Source organism: Hippocampus comes, unplaced genomic scaffold (genome assembly GCF_001891065.2).
Source record: "Hippocampus comes isolate QL1 unplaced genomic scaffold, H_comes_QL1_v1.1 scaffold111, whole genome shotgun sequence".
In the NCBI taxonomy this organism is placed as follows: domain Eukaryota; kingdom Metazoa; phylum Chordata; class Actinopteri; order Syngnathiformes; family Syngnathidae; genus Hippocampus; species Hippocampus comes.
In genome coordinates, this window is record NW_017805698.1 from 2,286,010 (window position 1) to 2,303,665 (window position 17,656).

General features: G+C 39.3%; 1 protein-coding gene across 1 annotated transcript in view; it reads left to right on the plus strand.

The window, feature by feature from the left end:
- asic4a (acid-sensing (proton-gated) ion channel family member 4a) overlaps positions 1-14,192 on the plus strand; it is an 83,805-nt gene extending 69,613 nt beyond the window's left edge. Inside the window, exons 5-10 of the mRNA XM_019882531.1 lie at positions 5,572-5,625; positions 7,234-7,387; positions 8,069-8,160; positions 8,793-8,872; positions 10,788-10,904; positions 12,854-14,192. Of these exons, the coding sequence (XP_019738090.1) occupies positions 5,572-5,625; positions 7,234-7,387; positions 8,069-8,160; positions 8,793-8,872; positions 10,788-10,904; positions 12,854-12,970 (614 nt within the window). The 3' untranslated portion in view covers positions 12,971-14,192. The remainder of the gene's footprint in view (positions 1-5,571; positions 5,626-7,233; positions 7,388-8,068; positions 8,161-8,792; positions 8,873-10,787; positions 10,905-12,853) is intronic.
- The last annotated feature ends 3,464 nt before the right edge of the window (positions 14,193-17,656 follow it).

The following is a 17,656-nucleotide window of genomic DNA, read 5'->3' on the forward strand; positions in this document are numbered from 1 at the left end:
GTGTGCCCTGCGATTGGCTGGCAACCAGTTCAGGGTGTACCCCGCCTACTGCCCTAAAACAGCTGGGATAGGCTCCAGCATGCCCGCGACCCTCGTGAGGACAAACGGATTAGAAATGGATGGATGGATAGATGGTACACTGTTCCGCTACTTGGATAATATTTTTGTGTTATGAATTACTCTTGCACACTCTCAATATATTATTTGTTTATATGTCTTTGTATTATTTTAAAAGTGTGTTTCAAGACCATAAAAAATGATGTCTTGTAAATGCTATAAAAACATGCATAGGGAGGATTTAAATAGGGTATGTCTATTTCTATACTTATTGCGGGGTAAAATGAATCCAAGCTTGGTCACCAATTGGATTAGAATCCTAGATGAATATTTGAAAATCAATTTCCATACAGTGTCAAATGACAACGTCTTTGTGCAATTTTAATATTCTATGTAATTATTTCATTTTGCAACACTGGACATTTCCGACTTCCCATTTTTCTAGATGTCAACATGTGTCAGCTGTGTGATTGACAGGGGACCAGTCCACGGTGTACCCCACCTCTCACCCTAACTCAGTTGGAATAGACTGCAGCCCGAATGTGACCCTGAACCGAATAAGCAGCTATAGATCACGGAAGGATGGATCAGATTGAGTGAGTGGCAGCCAGGCTGAATGAAGAATCCAATTAGGAGTCACCGCTTATCATTGGAATATTTGCAGGCAACTGTTTTAATAATCAGCTGATCCGCAGCAGCCTTGCATTTACATGATATCATGAGGCATATGCAAAATAACCCATCTGCATTTTGGCCCACTTGAACCCATGGGGGACAGATGTAATTTGGTGTGGCTGACCTTGAGCTGTTGTACCAGGAATGCGATGCTCTTCAGCTCTTCAGCTTTAATGGCAGCTCTCAGTCAGGTGTCATTCGTGATTAACATCTCAGTGAATTTCCAAACCTTTAGCTCGGCCAGGCCATCGTCCATTTATATCATTTATTATTCCGGCTTCTAATAGCAAAGCGTGAAGCTTGTGGTCGCGTTCTCGGTTGTGTATGGTTGCATGTTTTTAGCTCAGCTTGACTCATAAATACAGTATACAATTCACATGGCAGACCAAAGCAAAGAATCAAACCAGTACTGCTATGACAAGTGGATCTGTTGTTTTATCAAAGGTCTTTGCTCCACTCCACAGTTAGTGTAATTATTAACCGCTTAAGTTGGTGGATGTACTGGAAATACTGTGGAACCTCCAAAGGCAAACACATTTATTCCAAGAAGCGGTTTAAACACTTTTGACACACGCTTTCAACCAGACTTACACTGCATGGTTCATTTCTGATTTCTCTTGTTCTCTCAAGTGTCAAGTGTCGAATTGTGATATGCGTCATAGGAAAAAAAAATGCAAACAGTGCTTATTCCCAATTCAAATGAAAAGAAATGCCATTTCTGTTCCAACATCATGTAGTAGTAATGTAACATAAGTAATGACATATTTAAATGAAATGTCAAGAAAATGTTTTAAAATTTTTTTGCTTCACTTCAGTGGACATCATGTTGCTCCTTTTGGTGTATGTCGGACATCCGGAAGGTTACGGATGGAATCAGACCCTTCAAACATAGACTCAGGAAAGTTGAACTCACAAAAATATTGATTTACAAAATAGAGGCGCAAGACCAACAAAGTACAAATAATGGCGCTGGACCACAAACCAGGAATTAAGCGAAGAAAACAAATAGTGCTTGCACATGGCAAGGAAAAAACACAAATGAAAATAGCTTGGAACAAAAGTACAAGAAAGACCAAACCAGATGGAGAACAAACAACGGATACACTTAAATACACCAAGAACGACTTACTTGAATAACGAAGAACATACGCAAAGGCAAGAGCCAAAAAAACTGAGAAAACATAAATCACGGCAAGAGCCAAAAAATAGTCCCAATAATTGTGATGCCAGACACATGTTTCATGTGTTCCGTGAGTGTAAACACAATCGAGGTTAAGTGTCATTTGGAATGTACATGGAAAGAAACAAAAAAAGAGAAAATGTAGAATGTTTTTGTGCGACTTTTGATTCATATTTTTCCCAATTATTTTGTTGAACTCTATACAGTGCCATTTTAATGCATTTTGGATTTGGATGTTGCACAGTAATAGTATATTTATGATGGAATATTGGTGCAAATGAAGTAAAAGACCTAATATCCGACAGGCACAGACAGCCCAGTCAGATTAGAAAATGGTGTTTGCTGTGTCAAACAGACATTTATCTCTATTGATTACCAATTTTTCATTTTCCCTAATCATCTGGAGGATATGACTGAGACGCCAGTCTTTCAAACACCAAATGAGCTGCCGAGACTCGCACAGCATGTGTGTCATCAATACTGCTGCAGTCATGCCACTGAATGTAAAATGTGTGTTTATTTTGAAAGAGCTGGTGGCTGCATTTAAGCTCAGGAAAAAAAAAATGCAAGCTGTTACACCACACAACCAACTCAGGGTACAGTCAACATATTAGGCCACAAAGTGCACGTATCACTTCCATAGGAAACAACGTTGGATTGTCTGCAAATCACTCATGTTTTGGATTGTTAAGTCTGGAAAAAAAATATACAGTATAGAAATGAGAAATTGAGAATGGACAAAGAATAATAGTGCTGCTTTCAAATATTCCTCAGGGCCACAACTATTACATTATGGTATGACAGCTGTACTATTATAAGTGCTGGTCCACTGTTTTTAACAGTGGGAAATCAATTTGTGACCGAAATTATAAATGGCCATTGCCTCGCGCGTCAGTCCAGGGAAGAAATTGCAAGCTCAAGTTTACTTTGAGAAATAACTCATTTTAACAAGAAATGCGGCCCCACTGCAAATGAACAAGACAGCAAAAAAAAAAAAAAAAAAACGGGTCCGTATTGGGAGACACATTTGAATTAACAGATTGTGAGCAACAATCACTTGGGAGTCGTGAGAAAGTGGCAGCACCGCTTTGGCTTCCCACGGTGATATATTGCATCAGGAATTCTATTTATTGTAGATATCAGATTTAATACATGTGGGAGCTTTGGCCTGCTGGCTTTGGTAAAGCAGGCCTGTGCTGGGCACCACACATCGGGGTGCAACAATTTATTGTTGATTAAGAAGACTCAAATTCCTTTATAGGACTCCTGAGAGCAATTGGCTCAAAAGCTTGTCAAAGGGGCAGGAGGCCAACTTGTGAATAGAAAGTCTTTTTCAGTCTTGACCACACACACACACACACACACACACACACACACACACACACACACACACACACACACACAGCTGTTCAAATGTTACAGCGCTGACTTATAGAGTTTTTACACAGTAAACAGGATGTGGAAGATAATCCTGTCTTGCACATGCAGTGGTTATAGCCCCAGCTATAGTTTTGTTTGTATATGTTCAAAAACTCCTCAGGCACCATCTGTTCACCAAAGTCTACATTTAGGAACTGGACGCACATTTAATTGCCCCTCATAGTTCGTTCGTGGGTCTTTTTAAAGGCACCATGTAATCAAAGTTGTTATTTTTATAATTGTAGTTGGCAAGTGTTGAGAGCTTCGCAAACATGTCCGTTAAATATGATGTTGTTTACAATTAGCGGATATTGTCATGATCAGTGTTATGTTGACTTTTTTTTGGAGTTTTGTTTCATGTTTTTTTTTTGGTGTGTGTGTGTGTGTGTGTGTGTCTGGAGTTTTGTTTCATGTTTTTTTTAGTGTGTGTGTGTGTGCGTGTGTGTGTGTGTGTGTGTGTGTGTGTGTGTGTGTGTGTGTGTGTGTGTGTGTCCCCTTTCCATGTCTCGTCTGTCTCATTAGGTTTTTGTTTCCACCTGTCCTCGTCAGCCCTGTTCCTTGCGCCAACCGATCAGCTCCCTCAGCCACTCGTGTCGTGTCCGGGTGTACCTCATTATCTCGTCAGTTTGCTTGTATTTAGCTCCTCTGGTGTCTGTCTGTTGATTTGTTGTTTCTGTAAGTTGGTGTCGGTGCTCACACACTGCAGCCTTTGTCATTACACACGATCCCACTCATGCTGTTTTGGTTTCCTTGTTGCTGTTGTTGACATGTAGAATTTAGATTTGATTCAACATTAAATATTTTTTGATTCTATATTCCTTGTTCACTTTTTGTTGTTGTGTTTTTGAAAATAAATTCTTTTTGAGACAACTGCACTCTGCCTTCCTACACTTGGGTCTTCAAGCATTTGCCAGCAAAACCCTCAACCGTGACAGATATGTTAGCTAGTGCGATAAACAAAATTGTCCGGAGGTGTGAATGTGGGTATGAATAGTCTATATGTTGACCTAATAAAATCAACACAAGCTCATGGCAAACACCAGCCTCACAAGAAAGCCAGAGACCGATTCAAACCCCTCAACCTTGGCACCGTAAGATGTGCTAGCCACTCGTTCACTGTGTTGTCCCTTTGTCATCTATTTGGTGGCGAGTTTTCCATTCCCTCGTCAACATATGCAAAGGGCTGCTGCTTGTGGTGGTTGCTGAATACTGGAATGTCTGACTTAGAAGACTTTAAAGCACTTTAAAGCAGTAGCTTCTGTTTGTTTTCACTTGGATGGTGATCAGTCCCGGATAGGCTCTAGCTCACCCGTGACATTCATGAGAACAATTGAGCACTACCGAAAATGGATGAATGGCATGTTGGGGCGCTAAACTAGCAATGCTGTACACTTATCAACACTGTCTCCTCTCTTCTTGCGCAGTTGATTACAGTAAGTCTACATGGGTCTGATAAAACTCTAGAGTGGCTAGCTAACGAACTGAACGCGTCATGAGGATAAGCAGTCGATAAAATCTTATTTTAAAAACCCATTTTGTGACTTTATGTGACTCTTTGGAAAGCATCTCCCACATTTAAATCTTATACCACCATTAAGGCATAGAAGCAAAAATGTGTTTTCCACAACTTGGTTGCCTCAAAGTAAATATTTTAGTGTCTGGTCTCTTTCTATATTTGGGCGACTGCCCAAAAAAGCTATTAGGGTGTTCTTGTCCTGTGATATGTGGACAGCTCATGGAAAAAGGACACAGCTTTTGTCTCTACAGACAAAAATAAAGTCGGGCTGCCCTTTTTATTATTCAAGACTGTAATTTATACGCAGCGATAATTGCACAACATTGTACAAACGAGATTGAACAAGACGTAACTGTGAGCGTGGAAAAAGTCACACAGACAAGCCAATGTCATTTCACTGTACATTAATCACCGCACCTCATAAAGAAGCAAAACAGCAGAACTCTGCTAATGATAGTGCCGCTAATGAATTCCCGCGTTTGATGGACTGGCCAATGTGTTTTTCTGAGGATGTTTACTCTACACATGCAGGCTGCATGCTTCATTTCTCAGAGACGGCCATGCCCGTGGATGCAAGTCATCCTCCGTGTGGCTGCATTCGTTTGGAGATGGATGATAAGCGACGGCGTGTTGTTCACAGCCGTTCTTCCTCATTGCGGTAGATACGGGTCACTGATCATTTTGTTTGTGATTGATCAGGCTCATTATGTGCTCTCCTCTCCAGGAACCGCTGATATCTGTCCTCCTAATAAAATCAACTGTGTTGACAAAGCACTTGGTAAGAAACAATCTGCCTTCATTTCTTTTCGCATTACACGAGAGAATACGATGCAAAATGTATACAGTACAGTGTTTTGAATATTTTATAAATCTATCGAGATAGACAGATCTATCTATCTAAATAGATATACAAGCAATACCATAGCCGGAAGTAATCTGAATATCTTGAAATGACTTCCCCATTGTGATTTTGTCACTTTCGAGTGGAATGACCGGCATTGTTGAACTGTTAATATTAAACGTATTCGTCATTTCTGCGGCGTCTCCTCCGTCTTCAATCTGATCTCGCTCTCCCTTCCGCAGATATTGGGACGGAACAAAAGCGCAGCGCTTTCAATGGCTTTAATGTTGCAGTCTAAAATAATTTATGCTAATGCACAGACATGGGTAGATATATGTGCGGTATAATTACACCTTTTCTGCCGTTTCATTCACAAATTTAATTACACCTCTCATTACTAAATTTAAAACTTATTGAATACATTAGGAGGAGGTTATATCCATATATAATTGTGAATACAATGATATGAATTATGACTTCTTGGTGGAAGGTAATAGCTAAAAATATTTTCTTAGAGGAAGAGTTCCCTCATGAGAAATATACGCCATTGTTCTCCTTCATAAAGAAAAAAAAACGGTAAATCATTCATTCTCATCTATCACACGAGACCGCCTTTTACCAGCAAGTCACCACCCACTTTAGTAGTTGTTAAAACATTAACGCAAATGGATTCCTCAAGCATGTGTACCGTTCATGCTAATTGAATTACACATGATTACAGGTTTAAAGTGCCTCGAAGAACACTTTTGTAAAGAAATTGATGATGGACTTCAACAAAAATGGATATCTTGCCACTGATCTCTTTCGAAAAGTGCAACATCAATAAGTGTCTTCGAACGAAGGATGAAAACCAAAGAAACCGCAACAAATTTAACAGTCTGTATGATTAGATTATTAAAACAGCAATGGGCTTTTTTACATGAGACATTGTGTTTACACCCCATGTAATAACGTTTCTGGTGATTGCCATAATGTCATTGACATATTTGACTGCTCCTACGGTGGCGACATCACCCGTATTGAGCGCAAGTCGCTAACGCGGTTTCCAAGTCATAAAAAAAGCCCTGGTTGTGCTTACCTGTACTCTGTGAAAAAGGATTCTTACGATATCTGTAACCTCGAAATGTTCCCCCTGTATTTTATGACTACTTGTTGGTGACCCACCCAAATGGCTCTACAAAGGGACCTCACCCACCAGTTCAGAATCACGGATGTAAATAATCTTCATTTTGTTTTGTAACTGTAATGTGAATAAGAAGCAAGGCACAACACTGAAAGCAAAATCAATTAACTAGCGTTGCTTAAACATGAATTAGCAAACTATAGAAGACTTCCATTTTCAGCCAGATGGACAATCCTGTTCATTTCTACAAATGTGGTAGAAGTGAATAGTCCGATATTACTAGTTTACCCCTCGCAATCTCTGCAAAATTTCCAAAAATCCAATTTAAACACCACAATTTGGGATATTCCTCCTAATTCTGTCTCGTGTTTTAGTCAGCCATGCAGGTATAAGATGAGAAGTTATTTTGGGTTGCATTGCAGCGCAGCTCCAGAAGACCAGCGGGGACACCTGTCCATGCGAGACGCCTTGTAATCTCACCCGTTACGGCAAAGAGCTCTCCATGGTCAAAATCCCTAGCAAGGGTTCGGCTCGCTATCTCTCCAGGAAATACGACAAGTCAGAAGACTACATCAGGTAGGAGCGCTCCAGAGCGACAACCTAACTCACCAGAGAGTGAGAGGGAGTAAGAGCGATGATGCGCTTCTCGTAAAAAAACTGATCATTAACTCTGACCTCGAGCCTACGATCACCTGCACACAACATAAAACGCAACAAGAAATGTTTATTATCGCATCACCTTACTTTTTTATGCTTTATTGTGAGCAATATATCGTTTGATATTGTCAGGTCACAATATGTGTAGAGAACAGTATGAGGGGTTAATTTTTGTCAATGAATCGGAATTTATTTATTTTTTAAAAAACATTTTCATCCCTTTGTTCAATCACTGGACATGAACTAATGATAACTCAGTTACTAGTTTGGTCCATTACATATCGGAAAATGCGTAAAAATGTTGAGTATGGTTTTCCAATGTAAAAGCAGAAAAAAAACACAAAGAATCTGCTTCCAGGGAGGACTACAGAAATCAGAAAATATTTAGATTGATTTAATAACTGATTAGTTATCTGTTAAACGTTGCAGCTCTATGCAGTATATAACAAAGGGTTCACTAAAACGACATTTTATTCACTAATGTGAAAAGTCTAGTGTCGATAGAATATTGTCATATTTCTGATCTGATCTGAGTCTTGTGATTTTTTTTTTTTTTTTTTTTGCTTTTGCTATATTATAATATTCTGCCACTTTTCTTAGAGACAATTTCCTGGTTTTGGACATCTTCTTTGAGGCTCTCAACTTTGAAACAATAGAGCAAAAGAAAGCCTATGACGTTGCAGGTTTATTAGGTATGACTTCTGCCGCCATAATTCTATGTATTGCAGTGGTGTCTTGAGATACGAGTGTAATTCATTTCATGTCTACGCTTGTAACTCAAGTAGAAGCCTTTTGTTTTGAACTATTGTCCTCCACCTGTCAAACTGCTGCCTGTTATAAAAGGCTAGTTTGAAGTCCCCCCCCCCCCCCAAAAAAAAAAAAAAAAAAAAACACCTTTGTCATACTTGTTAAAATGCTTCATGGCCGGATTACTTACTTCCGGTAAGCAGCTAAAGTTAAAGAGAATGAATTGGACTCTCTCCAAATAAAACAAGAGTAACAACACAACACTCAAACATGAATGAGTCACGCTGACAAAGTAGAAATTGTGGCGAAGAATTGCTTGTTTACCGCGTGCGTATTCTTACAGTGCCTGTCTCGTGCACGCTCACGTTAGGGAAGGGCGTGGCTTGGGTCGGAAACTAAAGGGGGGCAGGAGGTGATGAATTGTAGCCACTTTCGCTGGCAATTTGAAAAGTGCAAACGCCCTCTTTCGTATCTCAAGGTACCACTGTGTTGATTAATGAAATGATAATTTGTCAAAATGCTGGAGAAAAAAAAACAGCCGATGACTTCAGCTTTTGTCTGAATACGCTGTTTTTAGGTGACATTGGCGGACAGATGGGCCTTTTCATCGGAGCCAGCATCCTGACTATTTTAGAAATCCTAGATTATATCTATGAGGTATGGTGTCCGTATCTATGTTTGCATGTAAGCGTCATGTTGGTTGAATGTACATGTCTGCATGTACAGTGGCCACACTCTTGTGTGAAAATGGTTAACCTCTTCATGCCCTTTGATTGACTGGCAACCAGTTCAGGGTGTTGTCCCAAAATTGGCTGACCCTAGAATGGAAAAGTGACGGTTGGTAAAAAAGTGCCATGAATGGGTACTGTAGATATCCATCAAGATAATGGTTTCACTTTTAGAATAATTACCGTATTTTCCGGACTATCAGTCACTCCTGAGTATAAGTCGCACCAGCCATAAAATGCATAATAAAGAACAAAAAAACATACATAAGTCGCACTGGAGTATAAGTCGCATTTTAGGGGGAAATTTATGTGATAAAATCCAACACCAAGAACAGACATGTCATCTTTGAAGGCAAATAAAAATAAAACAACAGGCTGAATAAGAGTACGATATGCTAACGTTACATGATGCATAAACAATGAACTCAGAATGTGCCCGTATGTTCACGTAACATATAAAGAGTTATTCAGATAACTGTAGCATAATGATCATGCTAACAAGTTCACCAAACCATCAGTGTCACTCCAAATCACTAAATCCAATGAAATCTTCATCCTCGTTGTCACTTCTAAGCAACTCTGCCAACTTCGGTGGTAGAAGAGACAGTGCTTCCTCTTCTACTTCGCTGACGTCAGAGTCATCGTAGGCTTTTTTTTTTTTTGTCAATGTGGAAAGCATCAACACAGACCTAGAGACCCCTCTTGCGGTTTAATGTGAAAATAACATGTCAAATGATAGAATCTGCGATTTATAATCCGGAAAATACGGTAGTCCTAATCATAACCTCTTACAACTAACTGATCAATTTAATCCGAAAAACAATGCATTCAGCCATTAATTTGTTTTCTATAGCGCTTGAAAACCTGCAGTGAGTGGCACAGGGAGGACATGAAATCTCCATACAGGAACCCGGATTCTAAGAACTGTTAGGCAGATGTGCTAAGCAGTAGTCATCATGCTGTCTCCACTCCTTTAATTTGAGTTAAAATAGAATTTTTAAAAAAAATGTGTGAACTTTTACTTATTGGTAAATTGTGACCTGTGTTTAATTATGTCACACTAGATACTTAAACATAAAATATTACCCTTATTGTGAATGCAACTTGGTTAGTCCATGCTAGCCTTACCCTAGCTTTGCAGACCAAGAATCAGTAAGATTAGAAATAAATAAATAAATAAATAAATCCCACCGGCAGTCGGCTTAAACACAGCAAGCCCTTCTTTGACCTCGATTCAGCAGGCCAAGACAAAATGTCGCCCTGAATTCCCCGAAGACTGATTGTCATTTATCGTGCAGCCTGACTAATGTCATGCTGCCTGATTAAATGAGCATACCGGGCCCCAGACGACATGGTTGCATATCCAGCACGTCAGAATCGGATGTTTGCCATCACGTAAGCAAGCAATAACAGTAGTTCCACAGGCAAATGTGAGAAACAACCTTTTTTGGACAAACAAGGTCGAAGGATTGCATGTCCCCACTCTATATTGACATCAGTTTACCTTTATTTTATGTATGCGTAAATTGTCAGAAAGCTGTTTAACAAGATGTGATAATTTGAATGGACAGATGGATTGTTAAAGGACGGAACAGATACAGGATGTGAATATGTGAATGGAAAGCCAGTCCAGCTCATGTGACAAGCACTATGGGTGGATAAAAATCATTGCTACTTGTATCTCCGGACCTAAAATGTTACAATGGGTACTTACTTACTCCTTATTAGTGTCATCATCTGAGCTTTTGCGGCATTTCTTTTCATGCCACAAATCATGGGCAGGGTCTCGGATAGGCCCCGTCCGCTTCTCATCTTTGTTCTTTTGTGTTGCTGTTTTCATGTAGGTCTTCAAGCAACGGCTACAACGTGTACTGAGGCCACAAAGAGAGGAAAAGAAGACCAAGCCGCAACCGCAGCCTGCCACTGTTGCGACAGTGGGTCTGGAAGAAATGAAGATCGAGGTCTGGCACATTCTGTAACGCAACAAACTGTGCTTCTTTTCATGTCGCGGCTACTTCCCGTGGCGCTGGGCTTCGACTGAGAAACTACTGTACATGGGAATATTCAGGGGAAATCATATTTTCCCACTTCTCTATTAATGATATGCAGTGTTCTTAATACATCACAGCCATTTGCTCAAAGGCTAGATTTGTTTATTGCACAACTTTATTTGGATGTTTCACAAACGAGTCCAAGAGTCAGTTCTCAGTGCTGTTCACTGCTACTTCAGTGCTGGCAGTGATTAAAATCAGTGCATTCGCCAACAACTTTCGACATATTTAAGTTTCATTTTGTATTTCTATTTTGTCCCAGATCAGGGTGCTGTCATGACATGGGGTTAGGACGGTTGTTCTTTTGTCCTTGTTACCGTTTGTTGTTTTCATTGCTTACGTCACCCTTTCCTGGGTGATTGCTTTTTTTCAGTCATCATCATTATATGAATCGATTCTTAAATTTGTGCAAGGCCTCATCTGGAATATAATTCACTTTGAATGGAAAAAATGAGTCATATTGTTTTGTTTTTCGCGGGTATGAAAATGTCATAATCTTATCTCACAATACAGACCAAAGTTTTGGGGTAATGGGACATGACACGTTGGAAGGAGAACAGCATTCACCATTATGACAAAGTATTTTTGGTGATTTTTTTGCTTTGTACAATTGGGCAGTCATGGTCGAGAGAAAAAGGCCTTCGCCAAAGTGTTCCAGGACGCAAAACATTGTCCAAAGTATTCCTTAATTTCACTGGTCAACAGCAAATTTTTATCAGAGGCAGTTTTACTGGATGTGCCCCATGAGTGTATTTTTGACATTGATTTTATTAATGCCATTACTTTTTTTTCTACCACATCAGCTTTTTGAGACATTTTCATTTTTGGTTTTTAAGTTTGACCTGTAAAAACTTGTGTTGTAATTTATCGCCCTGACATTATTATTGTGATTATTATTATTATTATTATTATTAATATTATTAAAATCGGATGTGCTAGAGAAACAACAAGGAGAGATTCAGTGTCAGTGCAAAAAATATTAATCTAGAAAGGTTTTTATTCCTCTGATTAAAAACTCGAGTAAAGCTTTGTTGATCTGCAACTGAATTTGTAGATTTTCCCTCTTATAGGTAAATTAACACTCTCTACTATTTTAGTGTTTATTGGTTCTGACAATAGACATAAGTCCAGTTAAAAATTGTGTGAAGTAAATACATTTTTGGTCGCCAAGCAAAACATGATTATTTGGTGGAGAAACATCTTCATAACGTAAATAAATAATGCGCAAAGAATTGAACAGTTCGTGCAATTCAGTCGATGTGGCTCCTTTTGGTGTGCACAACCTCGCCGCCACGGGGCATTATAACACAGTCATGCAAACGCAAAAAAAAAAAAAAACAAAGAAGACGTTCACAACTACTGTAAGTGACTTAGTATGCTGTAGTAATAGTAGCTGTCTTTCATTGAGGATACAGTACATAATGTGAGTAGTGTTCTATTGTCTGTCGACATGCGTTGATGCTACTTGCGTTTGTTAGCATTATGCTAAGTGGACTTTTGTAAGACAAAGATAATGTGGTTTGTTTAAAAACACATTTAATTCTCTATATTGTTTAGTTACATAGTAAACTTCAACTGAGAGTAGCATTAAGAGTGAAGCCTCTTTTTTTGAAGAAGAACAAGAAGAAGAATTGTTCAAGTATCCGCCAAACTCCTGCTTGTGTCAAGCACAGTATTACACTCAAACGCACAACACTGTGTTCATGTTTTTATGCATTTTGACTCAGATTCTGTCTATTGCCATAACCAATAAACAACCCCCCAAAGTGGAAAATTTTATTTTTGCAATGTTCTTTCAACACCCAAATTCAGCATGGATGATCGAGTACCATTCAAGTTGTTTTCTGTGCTTTCGACAGGAGCCCAATGCCGTGACGCGGAGTCACCCAGAAGGGGCGTACGCCAACACGATGCTGCCCAATCACCACCATCATCACACGGGACACCACGGGGTGTTTGAGGACTTCACATGCTAGATCCAACCATCGTTTCCCTCGTTTTCTTTGCAGTGACAACCAAGGGAGAGCAAAGCATCTGTTGGTTGCCATTCAAGAGAGACCTTCTGTATTCAGCGCCAGTTCTTTGCTGCCGTCAGTGAAAAGCTCCAGCCAAAGTCCAACACCAAACTTGTGATGCTAACATAGCACTTGTATGTATGTAGGCACAAAATGGACACTCCGTTATATTTGGTTGTTTTGTTTTGTCAAGATGGGACCCCTTTAATGTTGTCTAACTTCAACTGAGAAGTCAGGCACTTGATGTTCAAGTAGGACCAATTTTCGGTACGTGGCTCCTTCACTAAAAAGAAACAGGCGGAGGACTGCATGACCCCTTGACGTCATTTGTACTCCCCCCCAAAAAGACAATATAATTTGTTTGTTGATTCGTTTCTCTTTTAGCCATCTTGATCCTTTTTGTTTCCCGTAAGCTATTGGAGCACTCACTGAACTGCTGCATTAAGACATTGCAACTTTATGAATATATCTAATCATTTAAAGAGATACTTAGATCCATATGTTCTATATTGTATACAAGGTGAACTCTAAAGTAAACGAAGCTCTTTTGTGTGTAATTTCAATTATAAAGGGGTTCTCGGAGTGGAACTGTTTGATTTTTTTTTTTTTTGTTTCTTTTTGTTTTTTGGTTTTTTTTTTGAAGATTGAAGTGGCATCTTTCCACATGATACACATAGTCTGATTTGTGGTAAAGGTGTTAGAGAGTAGCATTGTACATTGTAACATTAACATTGTAAAAACCAATGAGGAGAACATGGGCGAGATTCTGTTTAAATGGCTCCTGTTTATAATGCATTCATAGATATATATAGAAAACTTATGTAATCATTTTGTTATTTATACATTTTAGAGAAATAATTTTATATGCGATCGCGATTGTAGCAATTACTGTACACAGAAAAATCCGCAGATGAAGAAGAATATCAATACATTTGTACAGGTAAGAACAATGACTATGTATTGTGGACATTATTTCCCTACACGCGAGGTCCTGTTTTGTATACGAACATGTACAGTGGAACCTCGAAATTCGATGACCCCCCCCCCAATCAGGTTGTACAATTAGGAATGCAAACTGCCAAAGTCAAACAAAACAGCTATGACAATGGAAGTGGAAGGTGAACGGATTCTAATATAAGAGCAGAACGGATCATTGCTGGCTCACAATAGTCCACAATAATCCCTTAAAAAAAAAAAAAAGTACCGGTACATGTGAAAGTCGCTCAGTTCCAATTTCATGTGAGGAGACCTGCCTCTAAAGCACAAGCAGAAATGTCCTTTTTATATTTGCAAGGCAGATGAACATAAAATTTTGCATCCATCAATATGTCATCAGGGATAATTTATCCCCATTGTCTTTTTTTTTTTTTTTTTTTTTTACATTATTTGTGTGGCATTGAAATCGTAAAATGTTCCATAACGAACTTGAGTTTTTTATCTGATATTTGAAGTGTGTTCAATCTTTAGAGGTTCCACTGTACATTCTAATCGGACCTGTCTCCAAAAAGTCAGGCGGATTTCAAGGAATGAACAGATACACAGAGCGTAGTTTCCAACTTTACGTTTAAATGATTCATGAGAAAAAGATGATTGAAGATCAGCAACTTTTCTTGCAGCAGCACCAACGAGTAAGATTTTTATTTGAGTTTTTTTCAATCTGATCAATTTAGGTGTGGAGCACCAGAGACAATCATTGTTAGCTGACTTCAGAGAGACCTCTGCACTGCTCAATATCAGATTTTTTTTATTTAGTACTGGAAGCTTGTTATAAATGTTGCTACTTCAGTTCATTTGAGTACTGCACACTTAAGAGATCAATTCTGTAATATCATTTATTGGAGGTCATTTGAGTACAGCACACTCTCAATAAATAACTTATTCAGATCTCATTTTTCGAAGTCAGAGTAAAGTCACCTGATATTTTACCGTGTATGAACAATTTGGGTAGCTGTTTGTCACAAGCGTCCTAACTGTAATGTACACTTTCCTACAAAAAAAAATAAAATAAAAATCACAAACGTCCACGGCACAGCCAAACTCGGATTTCTGATCAGTAATAGCAGTCAGGTTTAACATTTTGGATTGTTGGCTCTCAACATTTTCCACGCAGATGAAGTCGAGCAGGGAAAAAAAAAACAAAAAACATCTACCACACAATCGCTGATTTTCCTGAGACTTCCAAGCATTGGGCCTGTGCCGACTTTTATCGAACAGAAATGCTCAAGTCTGGCCCAAGTGTCAGGATATGGATACCGTATTTTCCGCACTATAAGGCGCACCTAAAAACCTTCCATTTCCTTAAAAGTTCACAGCGCCTTAACATCCGATGCGCCTTGTGTATGGTCATTACGGTAATATTGCGACCCCCAAAATGGCTCCTTGTTCGAGACATGCTGACAACGCAGAGTTCAAATTTAAGGCGATCGGTTACGCATTTGAACACGGAAATAGAGCAGCGGCAAGCGAGTTCAACGTTAACGAGTCAATGTTATAACTTGCTGTTGGTTAAGTGAACTGTGTCGCTGCTTTATTAAATAAGTTTTACTGACATCTGATCGTTCTGTTGGCGTTTCCTTGAGCGTAGCTCCATCTAGTGGATGCATTGTAGATTGTGTCTTACAATGTATAAAAAATTACAAAATAGGCCATTCATTGAAGGTGGGCCTCATAATCCAGTGCGCCTTTTAGTGTGGAAAATAAGGTACCCTGGCAAGAGTCATAAAACTCATTTAATGTACAGTAGATTGATGCAAATGTTTCTTTTTTTTGAGAGGTCACAATGATAAGACTGATGTAGATTGAGCCTCAAAATGGAATTTAGCGATTCAAACTAATGTGTAATCAGTTTGCTTCGGAGATCTGTGCATCACTGGGATGTTAATTGGGGTTAATAGAGATTTTTTATATTTTCTTACTCCTTTGCCCTTATCGTTGGACTTGACTGGACTTTATATAAAAAGCACTGCGATCTTTTTTTATTTTTTTTTGCGGGGGGGGGGGGGGTAATATTAATCTCTTTTTTCACATTCAATGAAACTCAGAAGTGTTCCATATCTACAGTACTATGTGAGGTAATACAACTTAAAGTGAAGAGAACATATTGCGTCCCATTTATAAGGTTTGTATATGTGGGCTAAAATATAAAAGGGTGTATAAATAAATATCAATCATACACAAACAAAGTATTGGGGCCACGCTGAGGAATACAAAACACAATTGGAGTGCACAGGACAGCATTTGAAGCCCGTTCCAGCGAACGGACTACATCCTGGATTGGTCGTCAGTCCTTCCTATGCAGGAGGGCAAGTTGGGTGACATGTTTCCAAACTAACTTCATAACAAGCATTAACAAACATGACATTTCTGCCTGGGCTGTGGATTGAGCAACAATAACGACAACATGTTTTTTTCCAATAATTTGCTCCACGCATTAGGCCGTTGTAACTTGGATATTCACTACGAGCTACCACACCCCGCCATCTGTCAGCTCCCCTATTCCTGTCAAGTGATCATGGGCTGTATATGACTGTTTAATATTCATAATCATGTGTCACTTTGACATTTTCAAAAGGTTTCCAATTGCACTCTCTGATGGCATCCCACACGAGGCCCTGCATAACAATCCTTTCCTCTGTCATCAATAATAGTGACCGCTCTCAGACAAGTCGCACAGGGGCCTGCCGAGTCGACAGGAAGACAGGACTTTTTTGGGGGGGGGGGTTACTTGAATGGTAATCAAGGAGCATTTGATTTGTTGTCTTCTTCACGCCATCCACGTCGGAGGCCCATTTGGTATATAACCTGCATGGCTCACACGGTTTTGATTGAAAAAAACTGTTTCCAAATACACATACACATATTTACACAAGAGCTGCTGTCACGTGTGCATGTAAGCTGCCGAGTGGGGTGCTGCCAGGCACAATGTCAGGCCTCAGGCTTGCACCGTAGCCGACAGGACAGCATGTGGCCTGCATTCTTGGGATTCCCCAATATCCTTTAGGAGTCTACTTTCTGGGCAATTGTTCATCACAGGATAGCATTTAGCGCGTGTTGATGACACATTAGCTCCACAAAAAAAAAATAAATAAAAAAAAAATCACTTTAGTTCAAATCAGACAAAAAACGGAATATGTGACATTTCCAAGAGGTCATTTGATTCTATGATTAGACATCATTTAAATGATTTATTTAATGTCAAAACGGAAATGACATTTTATTTCCGTTTGGATTGTTGTTGTTTGGAATCATATCACAGGTAGAAAGACCACCCTATATAAATGGACCATGGACTCTCTAAGAAAAAGTATTTGTGGCCCTTTAAGATTTGTATATCAGTAACCTTGATTTCGAGTCTAACATGTATGTTTTTTTTCTGCGAGAGAAAGTCTCCCATAGAAAAAAAAACCCACACGGTGTGAACATACAAACCGAGCCAAGACTGGAACCCGGCACATGGGAACTGTGAGGCAGACGTTCTGCCGGTGGGTGTCTTTGTGTATGCGTGACTTTCAGTTTATTGAGTTTCACTTGGAAAGCGTAACGAGATAGCATTAAGGACGTAATGAATGGCCGCCAGCCGAAATGCATTTGAAAGGTTAGACTACATAAAGGTGGTGTTTCATGTCGAAATCATTTGCTTATTTCCTG